Raw genomic sequence first — 17,423 nt, 5'->3', positions numbered from 1 at the left:
CTCACCTTAGCACCTACACCACACACAATTGTATACATATCCTCGAAAATAAGAGCATTACTTGTTGTGTCTGAATAGTCAAGAACATAAGTTGAACTAAGTCTGTATTGAGGCTGAAGAAGCAATGTTAACTTCACTAAAACCATGCTTGGGTCAGCTGTCAAAAATTATTTGATTAAAGGTTGAACAACAAATGATCAATTCTGCTTGTTGGTGTATGCTTTAAAGTTTGTTACCTAGAAGAATAATATTCTATTCAACTTGATATTCAGCGATCTTTGTATTGCTGAATAAAGAGGATGAACAAGCCATGCTTCAGAGCAATATTCAACTGTCATTGTGTTCAGCCATTGACACCATTAACCAGCTATTGTTCAGCACATACTCTCACTGTTCAGCATTCATTGTTACTTGGGGAGGTTCGAAAAAATTCTTGAAGGAGGAATTTCTTAAGAAGTTCCTGGAGAAACGTCTCTGAAAACTCTTGGTGGGACTCTTGGAAAAAAATATTGACGATTTCATAGGGAAATTCCTGGAGAAATCCATTAATAACATTCTTGGAGGACTTTGTGAAAGTATTCCTGAAGAAATCTGTGGACGAGTTTCTGAAAAAAAATCCTGTAGGAATACTTGGCGGAACGCATCGATAAGCGTCTGCAAAGATCCCTAGACAAAAAAAAACTCATGAGATACTAAGGAATTTCCGTAGAAATCCCTAGTAAATATTTTTGAACGAATTTCTTAAAGAATCCGTGGAGAAATCATTGGTATCATTCTTAGAGGAAATGCCGAATAAATTTCTGGGGAAATGTATGGAGGAATGTCTGAAGGAAAATTGTGAAGGAATTAAGACCGACTTCCTGGAGTAATTTGTGAAGAAATCCTTAGAAGATTTCCTTGGAATCATTGAACAAATGAAACAAAATTTGAAGAAATCTTCTGGGAAGAAAAAAGAATTCCTGGAAGAATTTCTGGAGCAATCTGTGGACGATTTCTTGAAAAAGGTCTCGTACGGCTTCCTGGAAAAATCTATGAAGGACTTTTTAGGGAAACCCAGAGCATTTTTTTTGAGAAAGTTCTGGAGAATCCTCAAAGGATTTTTTTTCGAAGGAAATACCAGGGGCAATTCTGAAGCGTGAAGATCATGAAAGATGATCTAGAGAATTTTCAAGAGATATCCGTGGAAGACTTTCCGAAAGGTGATCCTGTAGGATTTTCTAAGCGAATCCATGGAGGAATATCGGAATAAAAGAAAATTTTAAAGGAATTTTCTAGAGGATCCATTGAAAGAATTCCTGAAGGATTTCTCAGAGAAATCAGTGAAGTTTTTCCTGACCGAATTTCGTCAAAATTCAGGAATTTCTGAAGAAATACTTGAAGAAGTTTTAAATCAACCATGGAAGAAATCCATCTATGAATCCTTCGATAATTTTCTGGATGAACCCCTCCCTCAAATAATTTTTGCAGGAATCAATCAAGGATCACATCAGAAATCCATTTAATAATTTCTGAAGCAACCTACGCAATAATGTCGGAGAATAATTTAGAACAGTGTGTAGTTTCTCGGGAAACATTTTAGTAGTGATGGACCCCATCAAAGGTACAACTAAATTTCGACTTACATTCTCGCCCTTGTACAGGATCTGCAGATCGGACAGGGGCTGCACACTTCGTACCCTCCAGATGGTGTGCAAGAGTCCGTCCGAGTAGCTGAAGTTCGCCAGATGGGCGGCACCCGGCAGCAATCCCAGGGTCGTCTTGGCAGTCGCCTCTCCAAGGTTGTTCTGAAATCAATTAAGGTAAAGATTATATCTCACGTTCTAGTGTTGAGGATCTCTCGCCGAACACCTACCGTAATCCTGCACACATAGGACACCAGATCCTTCTGCTCGATGTCCTTGATGGTCAGCCGCGTTCTCAGATGGTGATTATGCCGGTCCCGGTTGATGGAGAACTTGCTTGTCTCGTGCAGGGGCTCGTCACCTCGGAACCATTGGATCTTCATGGCGGTTGGATTGCTGTGGTATAGGCAAACCAACTCGGCGGTCTCTCCGATGGCCGTGTTCAGATAGTCGATGTGCTTGGCGATCGATGGAGGAGCTACAAATAGGGTGGGAAGAAGAGGCTGTTTAGCTTCTTCGTTCATTTTCCATTGATGGATTTAGCTAAAGAAAAGGTGCAGTGCGAGGATGGAGCAATCGACGTAACGGTGCTACTTCTAACAGTGCATTCTAGATTCTGTCTAATGATACTCTACTACTAAAAAGGGCCAAGTATGTACAAGGGAAAAATGAACTCCATAAACCTTCTTTGTCATCCGGGGGCGTAGCGCCAGCGTCGTCTTCACTCGGTCCAATCAACACAACTCTGGCTGCAGGGATTCGATTAGTTTTCGGCAGATGTCAGTGATGATGAATGACGGTTGTTAATACACAGTTCGAGGGTGAGTTTGATGATCGGTTTCAGAGGAATTCTTAAAAATACTTACACTTGATTTCTACGTTTACAACGGCACTCACTGGTTCGCCGATTCCATTCTGGGCCAGGCACTCGTAATCACCGGCATGATGGCTCTTGACGTCATGAATTTCCAGGAACTCCTTGCGAACGCTAATTCCGGTCTGTTTGGCGTGAGCTTCGTCCAAATGTTTTCCCTGGAAATCACGATCACGATCATGGTTAAAGTCAACAGTTTATTACATCATTCCAGAGTGAAACACATACCCGGAAGGACCACGAAATCAGCGGCGTGGGGAAGCCCGAGGCCCGACAGTGGATGATGAACTTGCGATCGTGCTGTTGGATTTCCAAATGGCCATTGGTGTGGTCTTTGTTGCCGTGGGTGATCATCACGTTGTATGGTGGGCTGCAAAGATAAACATTCGCTTGCGGTGAGTGATAGCACTGAAATTTCCGGCTGTTGCGTGCCGTCCTTACCCTCTGACTTTCAGGGTGATGTAGGCGGATTTGTTGACCGGGTAAACGATGCACTTGTAGATCGAGTCATCTTCCACGTGGACGTTCTGAATCGTCAGGGAGAAATCGCTTCCCAGCGATAGCCGAGGATCCTTGGAGTGCTTGTTGTCCCGAACGTACAGCAGCGTGGTGGTTTTGAACCACATGACGATGGTATTGTCTGAAACAGATCGATTAGAGACTTTGAGCATAACATCTTCGTGAATAGCATTTCACAATTTTAACCCGGGAGAAGTCGCGTTGAACCAGGTTTAACTATATGGGCAAGCCCGGCTTACCGGTTAAACCGAGGTGAAGAAATCAACCCTTAATGTGATAAAACGTACTTTACCAATGGACAATGATGATGAATCAGTGTCATGGATGGCTCATCCCCTTTCACATTACTGTAATGAATGACGGAATCCTTTACTCATCCCAACCGAAACTGCTACCGGCCGCCGGCATGGACCCATCAATGTTCATATTTATTATTGATTCGTGACTTTTGTGCAAACATCGAAGACAAGTGGTCCTTGGCAGGTGTGTACGAATAAGCTGTGGCTGTGGGGTCCATCATGCATTCATAAGGCGACATACCGGTCATCGTTTCGAAATGTTTGCATGTAGCACTCTAATGAGTCATATTCCTGGTAATAACAATAAAATCACGAAGAAACTTGCTCGGATGCTAATGTGGACCTCCATAATACTGCCATGATAAAACAATGCAACCGAGGAGATCGTTGCACGTCCAGCCCGGAATGGATGAAAATGCATTTTTTTCCTTGGTTGGGACTGGTCATTAGAACTGCAGCGCGGTGCCTCTCCGAGTAAACAATTGGCAAAGCCCTGTCATCGACTGGATGATTGATGGTACTCCTCGGAGAGCGGCTAACTAACCCAGTTTTGAGGTTAAACACATATAGGGCAACTGAACTGACAAACGTGTCAATAGGTTGGGCAAACAGAAAAATGGGGATATCGCTATCCATAATTGAAAAGTGTCATTCTGGGATGTGGATTGGAAAAAGATTTATTGAATTGAATGCTAGCGGTACCGTAAAATGATATCAGAATAGCCATAGCTTCGTTTCAGCGCCATTAATTAGAAGGACAACCAAGCGATAAAGATCGGACGTGGCGATTATTCAAATTAATTGAGTGAAATATTTAATCCTTGCTTGCTGCACGAGAATTGCACTGGCACAAACGTATAGCAGCATGCATAGAACGATAGGCGGTGCTCTGCACCAGGTATCAACATAAACGCGATTGTATGAAAGGCTTGAGTATTTCACCTCAAGGTGAACCGGATCAATTCCATAGTGCTATTACTAGTTAAACACTCGGACATATTTTAAAATGCAACTGTGCTGTATTAGAAGTGTAGCTCCAGTAGAATTCCATTTTTGTATGTTCACTATATTTTAGGACAAGAATTTTCAATTAGGCTTGGATGTCACAGTTTCCTCAAATCCATTCATCCTTAAGATGGCTGCAAGACTCATTCATCTCTTTCGAAGTACCTTCAAATTCAGGATATTTCCAGGAACTCATCAATAATTTCCTAGAAATTTCCTAACGGTAAATGTACGAGCTAATTCTTAACATCTTCTAGGGATTCTTCAATACAAATTCTCCGTGACTCATTCGTTCAGAAATATTTTCAGCGTATCCAGGAAAAAAAAAAAGTATTCAGAAAAGGCCTACAACCGAAAAACATTTGTCCAAATGATACGAACCGTATGCACATTTAGTATTCCTAATGAATATACGAAAACGGACAGCAATTAGGCCATTTGGCCGTCAATATTTTCCATTTAGTGAACTTGTTTCTGGTTATTTTTTCTTACTTCAAGAATTAATTTGAAACACTATTTAAAACTGATTATCAAAGTGACCAGGCTGATTCAAAAGTTCTTTGAGAGATTCTTCAAAAAATTGGTTCAGTGAATTTCACATTTTCTCAAAATTGACCAACTTACACCAGTCCACAAAATTAAAACTTTTTTCACGCATTTTTTCCATTTTCGTTGTAATTTGACCCGCTGATTTGAAATCTGTATACAGATCTCCTGTAACACGTTCTGTTTCCGAAAAAATAGGCTTTCGCGAAAATTATTATTATTTTAAATTTTGTTTTTTGAATATGTATATGAAAAAATGTTTTAGTCTGCTGATTCAGGCTCTGACCTGACTGGACGCATTTCCTCATTTTTTAGTTTCTGATTTTTTATTTAATAACGAAGCAATATTTCAAAATCGGTTTTCATACACAGTTAGAGGCAGGATCGAGCTATTTCCTGGAATTTTTCAGGTGTAAAACTTTAATCAATTTTTCGAAAACCATATATTTTTTTAAATTTTACTCAAAAACGGTTTCCTTAAAACTGAAAAACATTTTCCACCTGAAAAAAAAAATTAAGGAGATACCTTGACCCTTCCTCTAACTGTGTACGAAACCGATTTTGAAAATATTGCTTCGTTATTTTATAAAAAAAAACAAAATGTGAGGAAATGGTTCCAGTTTCGCCTTGTGTAGCACTTTCAGTTGAAATAAAAATAGGTCACAAAATTTTATATTTCTTGCTCGACTGTCCCAGTCGCAAAGAAAACGACAATAATTACATAGTACCTCATTGAAGACCAACTACCTTGAGGTTCGTGCTCTCTATCCCATTTGGCATAACGACCATTTGGTATAACAAAGATTATGCACATTCTTACCATGCAGGCTGTTCTACGTATTATGCCAAACGGCATTATACCAATGGCCGTTATGCTCAATGGATTATGCCAGGTTCGCGGGAAGGCCACTAATGATCCACATACCTATTGTTTCTTTTTATTTGGGAATTTTAACTTAGACTAATTCTTCCCACAATCCACATATTTGATTTTGACTTGTCTTCGGGATTAAAAAAAGGAGTTTTGCTGGCATTTGGGGAAGCGAATGCAGGAGTCCGCTACTACTGTATCCGAGTGATGTTTATCGGTTTGTTCGGTAATGTTTTCGCGAGTGCTGGAGGGAAACGTCAATTCCGTTGGCATTTTCGGATTCGGAATTCCAAGCCCGGATTCGGATTCGGATTTCTACAGCGAAAATCGCGATCTAATGATAAAATTCAAAATGGCGGCCAAGTCCAAGATTGCTGCCGAAACATTTTCAACTTCAAATAAAAGGTACCGTAAAACGGGGTATCTTTGATAATGCGGGTAACTTTGATAGTGCGGCAGGCATTGTATATTTTATCTTATAACTATGATTCCTTCAACCAGATAAGAAAATGGTAAACGTAAATCAATTCTATACATATGAAAGGTCATCTTAGACGTATTTTCATTAAAATCTAGTTTATATACAACTTTTTGGACAAAAAATAAAAATTGTTGATATATTTGTCATTTATCAACCCCTTCAAACAATCAGCTATACGACTTCGTTAAAATTATTTTTTCAATGAATGGATTATTATTCTCGATAGATTCATCATAGTAGATTCCAAATCTGACCTTGAATCTCTTAACGAAGTGTGTTTTTACGAAATAAAAGCAATTTTGTAAATTGGGATATTTTTCTCCATACATTGATAAACGCCTAAAAGTATGCAATGCCCTTGTAATTTCATGTAGATAAATATGTGTTGTTCAAAATGTGTTAATAAAACTTTAAAAAACTACCCAAAAAAAGAAAAATAACCATGAATAGCATGTAATCTTAGGTTGATGTACCGTTAAGCATTTATTATTACAAAGATAATGATTTTTGATAGCTAAATTTATTGTGTTTTGCACTCAATACTCCACAAACTCATTTTTATATGCAGAATTTAGTAAAAAATCAGTTTTTTATATAAAAATTCTCTCTAATATATTCCACGAGCCTTCTCTTATCATGTTCATACTCCTAAGATTTCAATCTGCGATTATTTTTTGAGATTTGATGTGTTTTTAGGGCATTATCAAAGTTACCCCAAAATGAAAATCTGATTTTCGATTATATGAAAAACTAAAAGTTATCCAAAATATTTCAGATCATCGAATCTTTTAATTGCAATTGATAACTGATACCCCAGTACTTGTTTTAAAAATATAAACTCGGGGAAATACTGTTACATGTAAAAATATTGGGAAAACTCGCTAAAAAACTATCAAAGTTACCCCATTTTACGGTACTACTTTCTCTTCATAGAAATGTGAAGTTTTGTACATGCTACAACATGAATTTTCGAGATATGACGCGATAAATTGGGTGCAATTTGATGAAAAATCATAATTTTTGTCACCTTCTCAATCCCTTGCCAAGCAAGGGGTCCATCAATTTAACCTAAAGTTAAAGTGGTTTTCATCATTTTTTATCATTTTCTAGCAAATAAGCAAGACAAATTTGAAATCTCAAACTTTATGTAAATGCCGGCCTGGTTTCAGCGAGAATTACCCAGATATTCTTCCAAATCTGCTTCTCAGTAATCCTTCTGGACACTTGAGAGATTAATTTAGTCATTTGTTTAGAATTTTATCCACCAGTGTTTCATCAGGAACTCTTCCGGTACTTTTTCCGAGGTTTGAAATAATCAACTTATTAAATCTTACTCAAAATATTCTTGTAAAAATTCTTTCAAAAATACCTTATGCTGTACTAAACGATTAATGCGATAAATTTCTTCAAGGGCATCTGCGGCAGTTCCTTCGGTCGGGGATTCACACTGGAAGTAGTTTGTAGTTGTAAATACCTTTGCCTGTGAAATTTCCTATAGATCATAGTAATTCCTTGAAGAATTTAAAAAAAACCTAATTATTTATACTTAAAGAATTGCTGACAATAGTTTTAAAGGAAGTATTTGGACAAAGCTATCGAAAAATGAATGGAGTCATTTTTAATATTTTTCTGTAGATTTTTTTAAGTGAATCATTGGCTTTTTCAGGACGTAAGGTGCTAAACTACTTGGGCAGTGGCTGTATTTTGGGCAGTTTTCCGCTATAACTCAGTCAATTTCAAACCAATTCTCTTGAATTTCTGTACACCATTCAGAGAACAGAATTGTCAGACAAAAGAAGTCCAAAACAAGCAACAAAGAAGGTGAGATGATTATTCATTACTCCAACTGTTAACAGATATTGTAATCCCTCGAAAATCGCAAGAATCTCTAAACCTGTGATGTACGATCTTTATCCTATTCTGTTCAAGTTAGTTTAGTTTAGTTTTTATTTTTTAACAAAAATTTATGAAGAATGAAAAGCCCCTTTGAGTGATTCTGTTCAAGTTAGGACAAACTTATGTCGCACTGGGTGGGTGTCACAACAGGTCACAACAAATGCAGGTTGCTAATTTTTTTGTCAATTTTAATTACCCCAAATATGTACTCTAAATTAACGTTCTGTGTAGTTAAATTTGCCTCCTGAGGGAGTTGTCGTGGATACCGACTTATGTCAAATCCCATATACACTCAACCTGGTACAGCCAGGGCGTTTGTAAACACCCTAAATTTTTGAAAATGTGCACCACGTGGGTGATGTTGATAATCACATTAACCATTTTACATAGGAGTTTTGCAAAAAAAAATCATTTTTGACATTAAAATAAAGCTCCTTAGTGATCAACTAACCGTCACTAAGGAGGACAACAAAGCTGGGTTACGACATTGTTTTTATTGTTGAGCGATGGTTGAATCACAAACAAACAGACGTAACACTTCGAACACTTTCCGATTAGAAAAGTAGTCACGGTTACATGTTCGCCCAATTCTAAAAATACTGAGTTTGGCCAACCATGAACTAGGTGGCGGTAGTGCGCAAACGTCAAACTCGAACAAAACCGAAGGGAGCGCCACGGACGGGTGGCCCGACGGCCAATTATCACATTTTAAAATTGGTCGTTGAATCGGTGTACGATGAGAATTATTAGAGTGTTACGTCTGTTTATCTGTGGTTGAATTTTGATCCAGTGACACGGGTAGATACGATACGTATCTCACCGCGTGCGGAAAATTTGGTCAATCAGTTTGAAATTTAATGGGTTAGAGAGTTATGCTTTAAAAGATACGAAGGATTCCTGGAATAAAATTGCAAAGGAATCCCATCAATTTTTAAGGTTTTCCAGAAGGAACTCTTGGAGTATTTCTGGAGAGAACATCTGTAGGATTCCATGAAGGAACTTGTGAAAGATCCCCACAAGAAACTTCTGGGGGATTTCCAGAAAAAACTCCCGAAGATTTCCAAAAGAAACCTCAAAAAAAAATCTCTTAGAGGGAGCTTCTGGAGGATTCCCAAAAGGAACTCTAGCGGGATTACTAGAATAAAGCCTTGGAAGATTCCTCGAATAAACTCTTGGAGGATTCCCAGAAGGAGCTCTTGGAGGAAACGCTATAATAATCCCTGGTGAAATTCCAAACAAAGCAAAATTTCTAGGAAATATTCAAAATAAATGTTCCAGAAAGAACTTCTGCTGTGCACAAATGCCAAACAGAACTCCTGCAGGAATCCTACAAAATCTCAGTAGCAGTTTCTGGAAAATGTACCAGAAGAAACTTATCAAAGAATCCCATAAAGATTTTCTAATGAAATTCTTGGAAAACTTTTCAAGGAATCGCCGAAAAAATACCTGAAAATAACACTAGTTTACAACATTTTTGAACTCGGTAAGCTGATGATCATTTTTATTGTAGAATCATGCCCTGAGTTCGAAAACGTGAAGGAAAAAAAATACAGTACAGCGGCATTTTTTTCGACTTTCCATACAAAGCTGACGGTTTGAAATCTATTTTTGTCCTATTTTTAAGCAATGTTGGTCTCTTCATACACCTCATTCTCCATAATCAATGCACCGTTGGAGCTTAATTTTGCACTGTAGCTCACTTATATTTTATATTTTTATTGTACGTAGAGAAAAAAAAAGTTGTTTTTTTATTGAAACAAGTACAAAACTTAATTTTTTTTTGAAAATTTTGCTAAATTTAAGGAGATTGTCCCATATACTCACCAACATCTCGACCAATCTGACGCAAAATCTGTATTCAGACGATCGAAGCATATATTAATTGGCTTTCTATTCGAGAAAACGAATGAAAATCCGTTGACTGCATTGCAAGAAATTTCGCTTTTCGCAAAATCCATATTTTTAAAAACTGTAAAACTCAAATTTAAGGTAAAACTCTTTCTTCTTAATTTTTTTAGGCACGGAATTGAAATCAGCACTCAATTATGCGTCAAAAATGTTGGTCGTTGATAGAAGTTCACGATTTTTGTTTTATTTTGTAAACTAGTGTTACATTATGTATGAATTACATAGTAACTTTCTTTGAAAGTTTCTTAGCCAATCTTTGGAAATATCCTCGATCATTATTCCGAGAACTTCATAGATAATTGCTCTGGTAATTCTTTCAGTAATTTCGAGATCTGGGAATCTCTATCGCAAATTTTCGACATTTACATTGATATTACATTACATTGAATACATTGAGTATCTCTTATTTTTTTTTCAGCAAAAGCTTTGATCAATTTCTTCAGAAATTTCAAAAGCTACTGTTTTGGAAACTCCGTCTGGTGCTCTTTCGGTATATTTTTTGAGAATTCCTTCGGAAGTTTAGTCGTGAATTTCAGCGGTAATTTCCGTGGAAATATCTTTCGCGACTCCTTTGGATTTTTATTTTCGTTACCTCCCTTGAGAATTGAGTCGGTACTTCGAAATTTCTTGAATTTTTTTTGATAGCTCCTCTGGCAGATTCTTTGGATTCCTCCGGTAATTCCTTGAGATTTTTTTTTCTCAAAAACTCCTGGAAACTTCTTTGACAAATTTTTTAGGAATTGATTTGGACTGTTTTCCTGGAAATGCTTACGCAAATTCTCAAGCAGATTTTTTTTACTGAAATAGTATAGAATTTGTTTACTGAAATTCTTTTGAAAATGCCTTGGGGCATTCAATTTAATTTTACATACCTTTGACAAATCCTTTGGAATTTTTGCAAGCAGTTTTTTATAATTTCTCCGGAAATTCTTTTAGGAATTCCTTCGGCAATTTTTTTTGGACATCTGCAAATTCTTCTGTAATTCTTTTGAAAATTTCTTCAATTCCAATTTAAATTTCCAAAATAATGGTTGAGGGAATTCACAAAGAGATTGCCAAAGGGATTCTTGTGTAGTATGCTGAAAGAATTATGGAAGGAATTCCTGAAAGTATTGTTCCAGAAATTTCCAAACCAATGGCCCTGGTATTTCCAGAGAAGTTGCAAAAGAAAGTTTTCTATGGCATTAAAAAAATAAAGGATTGTTTAACGAAGAGAAAAGAATTGCCGAAGCAGTCTTCATGGAATTTTATATTAAAATACAAAAGAAATTAAAAAAGGAATTTCAATACAATTGATGAAGAAATTTTCAAAATCATCATAAAAGGAATTCCCAAAAAAATTATAAAGGAATTATCAAAGAAGTTATTCGATTCGCTCTTTCAATACTCAGTTTTCTGACTAAAATTATGTTTTTTTATTTAAACTATAAGCTGAGTGATTTAGTAACACTATTTAAAGCTTTCGTTATCGTAGTCGTCCGGAAAGTAGGGGGTTGGTGTCAGGCCCTACGAGCCAGCCGTAAAAAAAAAACATTGTAACGGAAAATCAGCAACAGAATAATACGAACCGAGACCAACGGCAACGACCCCAGCGAACAAAAAGGACTTGCGATTGGAAACTCGGTACGTGGAACTGCCGATCTCTCAACTTTATTGGGAGCACCCGCATACTCGCCGATCTACTGAAGGACCGCGGGTTCGGCATCGTAGCGCTGCAGGAAGTGTGTTGGACAGGATCCATGGTGCGAACGTTTAGAAGTAATCATACCATGTACCAGAGCTGCGGCAACACACACGAGCTGGGAACAGCTTTCATCGGGATGGGTGATATGCAGAGGTGCGTGGCCGGTTGGTGGCCGATCGACGAAAGAATGTGCAGGTTGAGGATCAAGGGCCGATTCTTCAACTTCAGCATAATAAACGTGCACAGCCCACACTCCGGAAGTACTGATGATGACAAGGACGCATTTTACGCGCAGCTCGAACGTGAGTACGATCGCTGCCCAAGCCACGACGTCAACGAAAACTGCCTACGACTCATTGATTTCGCCGCCTTCAAAAATATGGCCAGACGAAGCACCTTTTTCCAACACAGCCTCCCTTATCGTTACACCTGGAGATCACCACAGCAGACGGAATCTCAAATCGACCACGTTCTGATTGACGGACGGCACTTCTCCGACATAATCGACGTCAGGACCTATCGTGGCGCCAACATCGACTCCGACCACTATCTGGTGGTGGTCAAACTGCGCCCAAAACTCTCCGTCATCAACAATGTACGGTATCGGCGACCGCCACGGTACAACCTAGAGCGACTGAAACAACCGGATGTCGCCTCAGCATACGTGCAGAATCTCGAGACCGCGTTGCCAGACGAGGGCAAGCTCGATGAGGCCCCTCTAGAGGACTGCTGGAGTACAGTGAAAGCAGCTATTAATGACGCAGCCGAGAGCACCATCGGGTACGTGGAACGGAATCGACGGAACGAATGGTTCGACGAAGAGTGCAGAACGGTTTTGGAGGAGATGAACGCAGCGAGGGCGGTAATGCTGCAGCAAGGGACTCGACAGAACGTGGAACGTTACAAACAGAAGCGGAAACAGCAGACCCGTCTATTTCGGGAGAAAAAGCGCCGCCTGGAAGAAGCGGCGTGTGAAGAAATGGAACTGCTGTGCCGTTCCCAAGAAACACGGAAGTTCTATCAGAAGCTTAACGCATCCCGCAACGGCTTCGTGCCGCGAGCCGAAATATGCAGGGATAAAGAAGGAGGCCTCTTGACGGACGGACGTGAGGTGATCGAAAGGTGGAAGCAGCACTTCGATCAGCACCTGAACGGCGTGGAGAACGTAGGCACGGAAGCCCACGGCAACGGAGGAAACGACTACGCCAGTGCAGCGGAGGACGGAAATGAACCAACTCCCACGCTGAGGGAAGTTAAGGATGCCATTCACCAGCTCAAAACCAACAAAGCAGCTGGTAAGGATGGTATCGCAGATAAGCTCATCAAGATGGGCCCAGAAAAAATTGCCACCTGTCTGCATCGGCTGATAGTCAGGATCTGGGAAATCGAACAGCTACCGGAGGAGTGGAAGGAAGGGCTAATCTGCCCCATTCACAAGAAAGGCGACCATTTGGAATGTGAGAACTTCAGGGCGATCACTATTTTGAATGCTGCCTACAAAGTGCTATCCCAGATCATCTTCCGTCGTCTGTCACCTAAAACGAATGAGTTCGTGGGAAGTTATAAAGCCGGTTTCATCGACGGCCGGTCGAAAACGGACCAGATTTTTACCGTACGGCAAATCTTCCAGAAATGCCGTGAATACCAGGTCCCAACGCATCACCTGTTCATCGACTTCAAAGCGGCATACGACAGTATCGACCGCGCAGAGCTATGGAGAATCATGGACGAAAACGGCTTTCCTGGGAAGCTGACTAGACTAATTAAAGCCACCATAGACGGTGTGCAAAACTGCGTAAGGGTTTCGGGTGAACTATCCAGTTCATTTGAATCTCGCCGGGGATTGCGACAAGGTGATGGACTCCCATGCCTACTCTTCAACATCACTCTGGAAGGTATGATGCGACGAGCTGGGCTCGACTTCCGGGGAACGATTTTCACAAAATCCAGACAATTTGTGTGCTTTGCGGACGACATGGACATTATTGCCAGAACATTTGGAACGGTGGCAGAGCTGTACACTCGCCTGAAACGCGAAGCAGCAAAGGTCGGACTGGTGGTGAATGCCTCAAAAACAAAGTACATGCTGGTAGGCGGAACCGAAAACGACCGGATCCGTCTGGGTAGTAATGTTACGATAGACGGGGATACTTTCGAGATGGTGGAGGAATTCGTCTACCTCGGATCCTTACTGACGGCTGACAACAACGTGAGCCGTGAAATTCGGAGGCGCATCATCAGCGGAAGTCGGGCCTACTACGGGCTCCAGAAGAAACTGCGGTCGAAAAAGATTCACCCACGTACCAAATGCACCATGTACAGAACGCTAATAAGACCGGTGGTCCTCTACGGGCACGAGACATGGAACATGCTCGAGGAGGGCCTGCAAGCACTTGGAGTTTTCGAGCGACGCGTGGTAAGGACGATCTTCGGCGGCGTGCAGGAGAACAGTGTGTGGCGGAGAAGGATGAACCACGAGCTCGCTGCACTTTACGGCGAATCCAGCATCCAGAAGGTGGCCAAAGCCGGAAGGATACGGTGGGCAGGGCATATTGCAAGAATGCCGGACAACAACCCTGTAAAGCTGGTGTTTGCAACTGATCCGGTTGGCACAAGAAGGCGTGGAGCGAAGAGAGCACGATGGGCGGACCAGGTGGAGCGTGACCTGGCGAGCATTGAGCGCGACCGAGGATGGAGAGCGGGAGCCACAAACCGAGTATTGTGGCGTACTATTGTTGATTATGTCTTGTCTTAATGATGTTCAACAAATAAATGTAATGTATGTATGGTTGCAACGCAGGTTAATTAGCCCTTTATAAGGCAGTGGCAACTATATTGCCACCTTATACACATATTTTTTTCTGTTCGTTTAGAAAATTTGTACAACTTCTGTTTCAACTGATGGACACATTAGGCCTTTGTGAACACTCATGATTTTTTTGAGCCATAAATAATATGAATGGGCTTTTTTAGAACAAAATGTCTCCCCAAAAACTGCCATTTTTGAGTGCATGAAGGTTAATAAGCTCCAAATTCTGTTATGGTGAGCGAATTGAAAATCGAATGATGGGGAATGAAAGGCCTATGTTCCATTTACTTGTGGACAAAATTTCAACTTGATTGCTTCATTACTTTTAGAAACTCAGCCTTTTGAAAAAATGTACTATAATAAATGGACATGTACTAAAATTGCCATATCATCCAAAATAATTGACCAATCGAGTTCAAATCCACACAAGCAACTCATGAGTATTAGAGGAACAACCTGTCAAAAATCAGCATGATTGATAAACGCATCACAAAATAACAACATTTTAAACTTTGTTGACAAAAAGTTGAAATTTAGACCATTTTTTTTCATACAAAATCGACCATCGAATTTTTTGAAAATAAAAACGTTTTTGTTCATTACACCACATGTACTTTATACTCCAATGTAGAACAAGTGGAATTCGTGCCTGGTTCTCTCGGCCTTATAAAGGGTTAGCGCATGAATAGAATGTGCTTCAAATTGTATGAGTCGCAGCTGTATGTTGCTTCCTCAAAAGTATGAGTCGCACTGATGCAACGCATTTATTTATCCACATTGCAAAAATCCATGTCCCGGACACATAGCAGGAATGAAATTTTTTTTTCTAATGTACAAACATGCACATTTATGCATGTAAGAGGAATTTTATAAAAACCTAATTTTCAGGGGTTTTCATGAATTAATCAAATTTAATACTTAAATTAATAAATATTCGGCAAACTTTTGAAGTTTTGAATTTTTGAATTATCTTCCAACTCATTAGTCTGCACAGTGGGCCTGGCCATTTTTATATTTGTGTCATATCTCTGATGTGCTGCAAATATTAATGCTGACAAGAAAATATCAGAAGAAATTTTGATATTTCCAGGATGCTTTTCAATACTGGCTGTGAAAGCACTAGATTAGAATATATTAGATTAGATTCGGCAAACTTTTGAAGTTTTGAGCTGTTTTTTATTTACTTTGGGATTCTAAATTAAGTTGGAATAGCTATTTATGTAACGAGTTGCAAAAAGTTGATTTTTTCAGCACGAGTCATACATTTATCCAACAAGACTTGCCGAGTTGGATAAATACGAAGAGTGCTGAAAAAATCTAGTTTTGCAACGAGTTTCATACAAAATTTTATGCAATGATTTTTTCATAATGCAACCCATTTGAGTTGCATTGAGTTGAATTATGAACATTATACAACTATTCTTCATTATGCAACTCATTCCAGTTGCATAATGAACCAGTTCGGAAAAATTGGCCATTATTTTCAGCCAGGCATGGGACCATTCATTTGCAAAAAATTACATTTACTTGCTATTATCTCAGTTCAGAACCATGCTTTCAAAAAAAAAAAACAATGTATGGATGAATTTAACGTTGTAGTTTTATCTGAAAGTTTGCCAAACAACATTGGGATCGCACACGCATACCAAAGTCGTGAGTGAGCTGTGAAGGCAACTCTCCACGCGGTGAATGTAAATTACATTCACGCCGTGGAGAGTTGCGGTTGCTGCCTTCTGTTGACTTAACTATTGATTCTACGCTAATAAATTCTTCTACAATGTTTCAGGTAAAACAAAAATGAAAAAGTGTTCCATACATTGATTTTTTCTGCGATGTTTCTGAAGCGAGTTAACAGCTAGTGAATGTAAATGATTGCAAATGAATGATCCCATTTAATTTCAAATAGTTCAAAATGATTAGCAGTGAAAGTTTCAACCTCGCTGACAGACGAAACCCATTATTTTACTTATTTTGAAGCATAAAACTTGATCGTGAACAATTGAAAAACTGAACACCAAAAATTGTTAAAAGTGATTCATCTTACTCAAAACTGCAACAAAAAAATTATCAAAAAAAAAATCCTTAGCTTTTTTTTCCAAATAATTCTCTACGGAATTGTCAAATAAATTTCATAGAAATTTCTGAAGGCATTCACAAAGCCATTATCAAAAAAATTTGCTAAGCAATAGCCGAACGAAATTGGTTAATTCACCTCGTGTAATTTTGAGTTTCATTCCATAACGCAAACTTTTCGGAAAATTTGTCGAGCGGTGTGCTCATTTACCCTCACCAAGCTTCAATTAAGATAACACGCCGAGAATTCAGCGATCCTCTTTGATGCGCGCAGATAAATCGTCTTCCTAAGACCACCCTCAAGATGACACATAGAGTGATGAATCAAAAGGTCATCTCAATATCGGAGCCCTTCAAACGTACGATTCCAATACATCACGCTTATCTCACCGAATGATGACGAATACCTAGTCAGGAGCAGTATCTATCTATTACGGTACCAAACAAAAAGAAAACTCACTCTGCGGATTGTTCACCCGGCAGGGCAGCGTCACCGTATCGTTGATCTCCGTCTCGACGGTGTGGTTTCTGGTCAGGAGCATCGTGTTCTGGTCGACGCCGCCGCCACCTCCGTTGACATCGTTGGTCCCCATCTCCTTGGACGGTTCGTCATCGTCGTCGTAGTCGTAGTCTTCATCCTCGGCCGTCGTACCACCTCTCCGTTCCTTCGATAGACTACTACTGCTTGCGGGATGGGGTGAGGCTGTAATGAGATAAGAGGAAAAAAACGTTGAAATTAGACTTTGGCTGTCGAGATTGGGGGTTCTGGAAGTTGTCTGTGTATATTGGCATATTGGCAGCCGGTAACGTTTGTTCATATAGGTCACAAGTCTCCA

The 17,423-nt window shown here is 39.5% G+C and overlaps 1 protein-coding gene across 3 annotated transcripts in view; it reads right to left on the bottom strand.

Annotated features, from left to right (window-relative positions):
• LOC109413613 (protein amalgam) overlaps nt 1-17,423 on the bottom strand; it is a 298,181-nt gene that overhangs the window by 9,724 nt on the left and 271,034 nt on the right. For 2 of the 3 annotated variants that reach the window (XM_029865512.2, XM_062842715.1), the window contains 7 exons: nt 17,048-17,290; nt 2,938-3,136; nt 2,725-2,866; nt 2,489-2,654; nt 2,306-2,371; nt 1,853-2,100; nt 1,623-1,784 (listed from right to left, as the gene is read on the bottom strand). In XM_029865512.2, coding sequence (XP_029721372.1) covers nt 1,623-1,784; nt 1,853-2,100; nt 2,306-2,371; nt 2,489-2,654; nt 2,725-2,866; nt 2,938-3,136; nt 17,048-17,290 — 1,226 coding nt within the window. The remainder of the gene's footprint in view (nt 1-1,622; nt 1,785-1,852; nt 2,101-2,305; nt 2,372-2,488; nt 2,655-2,724; nt 2,867-2,937; nt 3,137-17,047; nt 17,291-17,423) is intronic. The other variant, XM_062842716.1, reaches the window with a different exon arrangement.

Source organism: Aedes albopictus, chromosome 3, assembly GCF_035046485.1.
Source record: "Aedes albopictus strain Foshan chromosome 3, AalbF5, whole genome shotgun sequence".
NCBI lineage: Eukaryota > Metazoa > Arthropoda > Insecta > Diptera > Culicidae > Aedes > Aedes albopictus.
The sequence above is the reverse complement of the archived record's forward strand: the minus strand, read 5'-3'. Positions and strand labels throughout refer to the sequence as shown.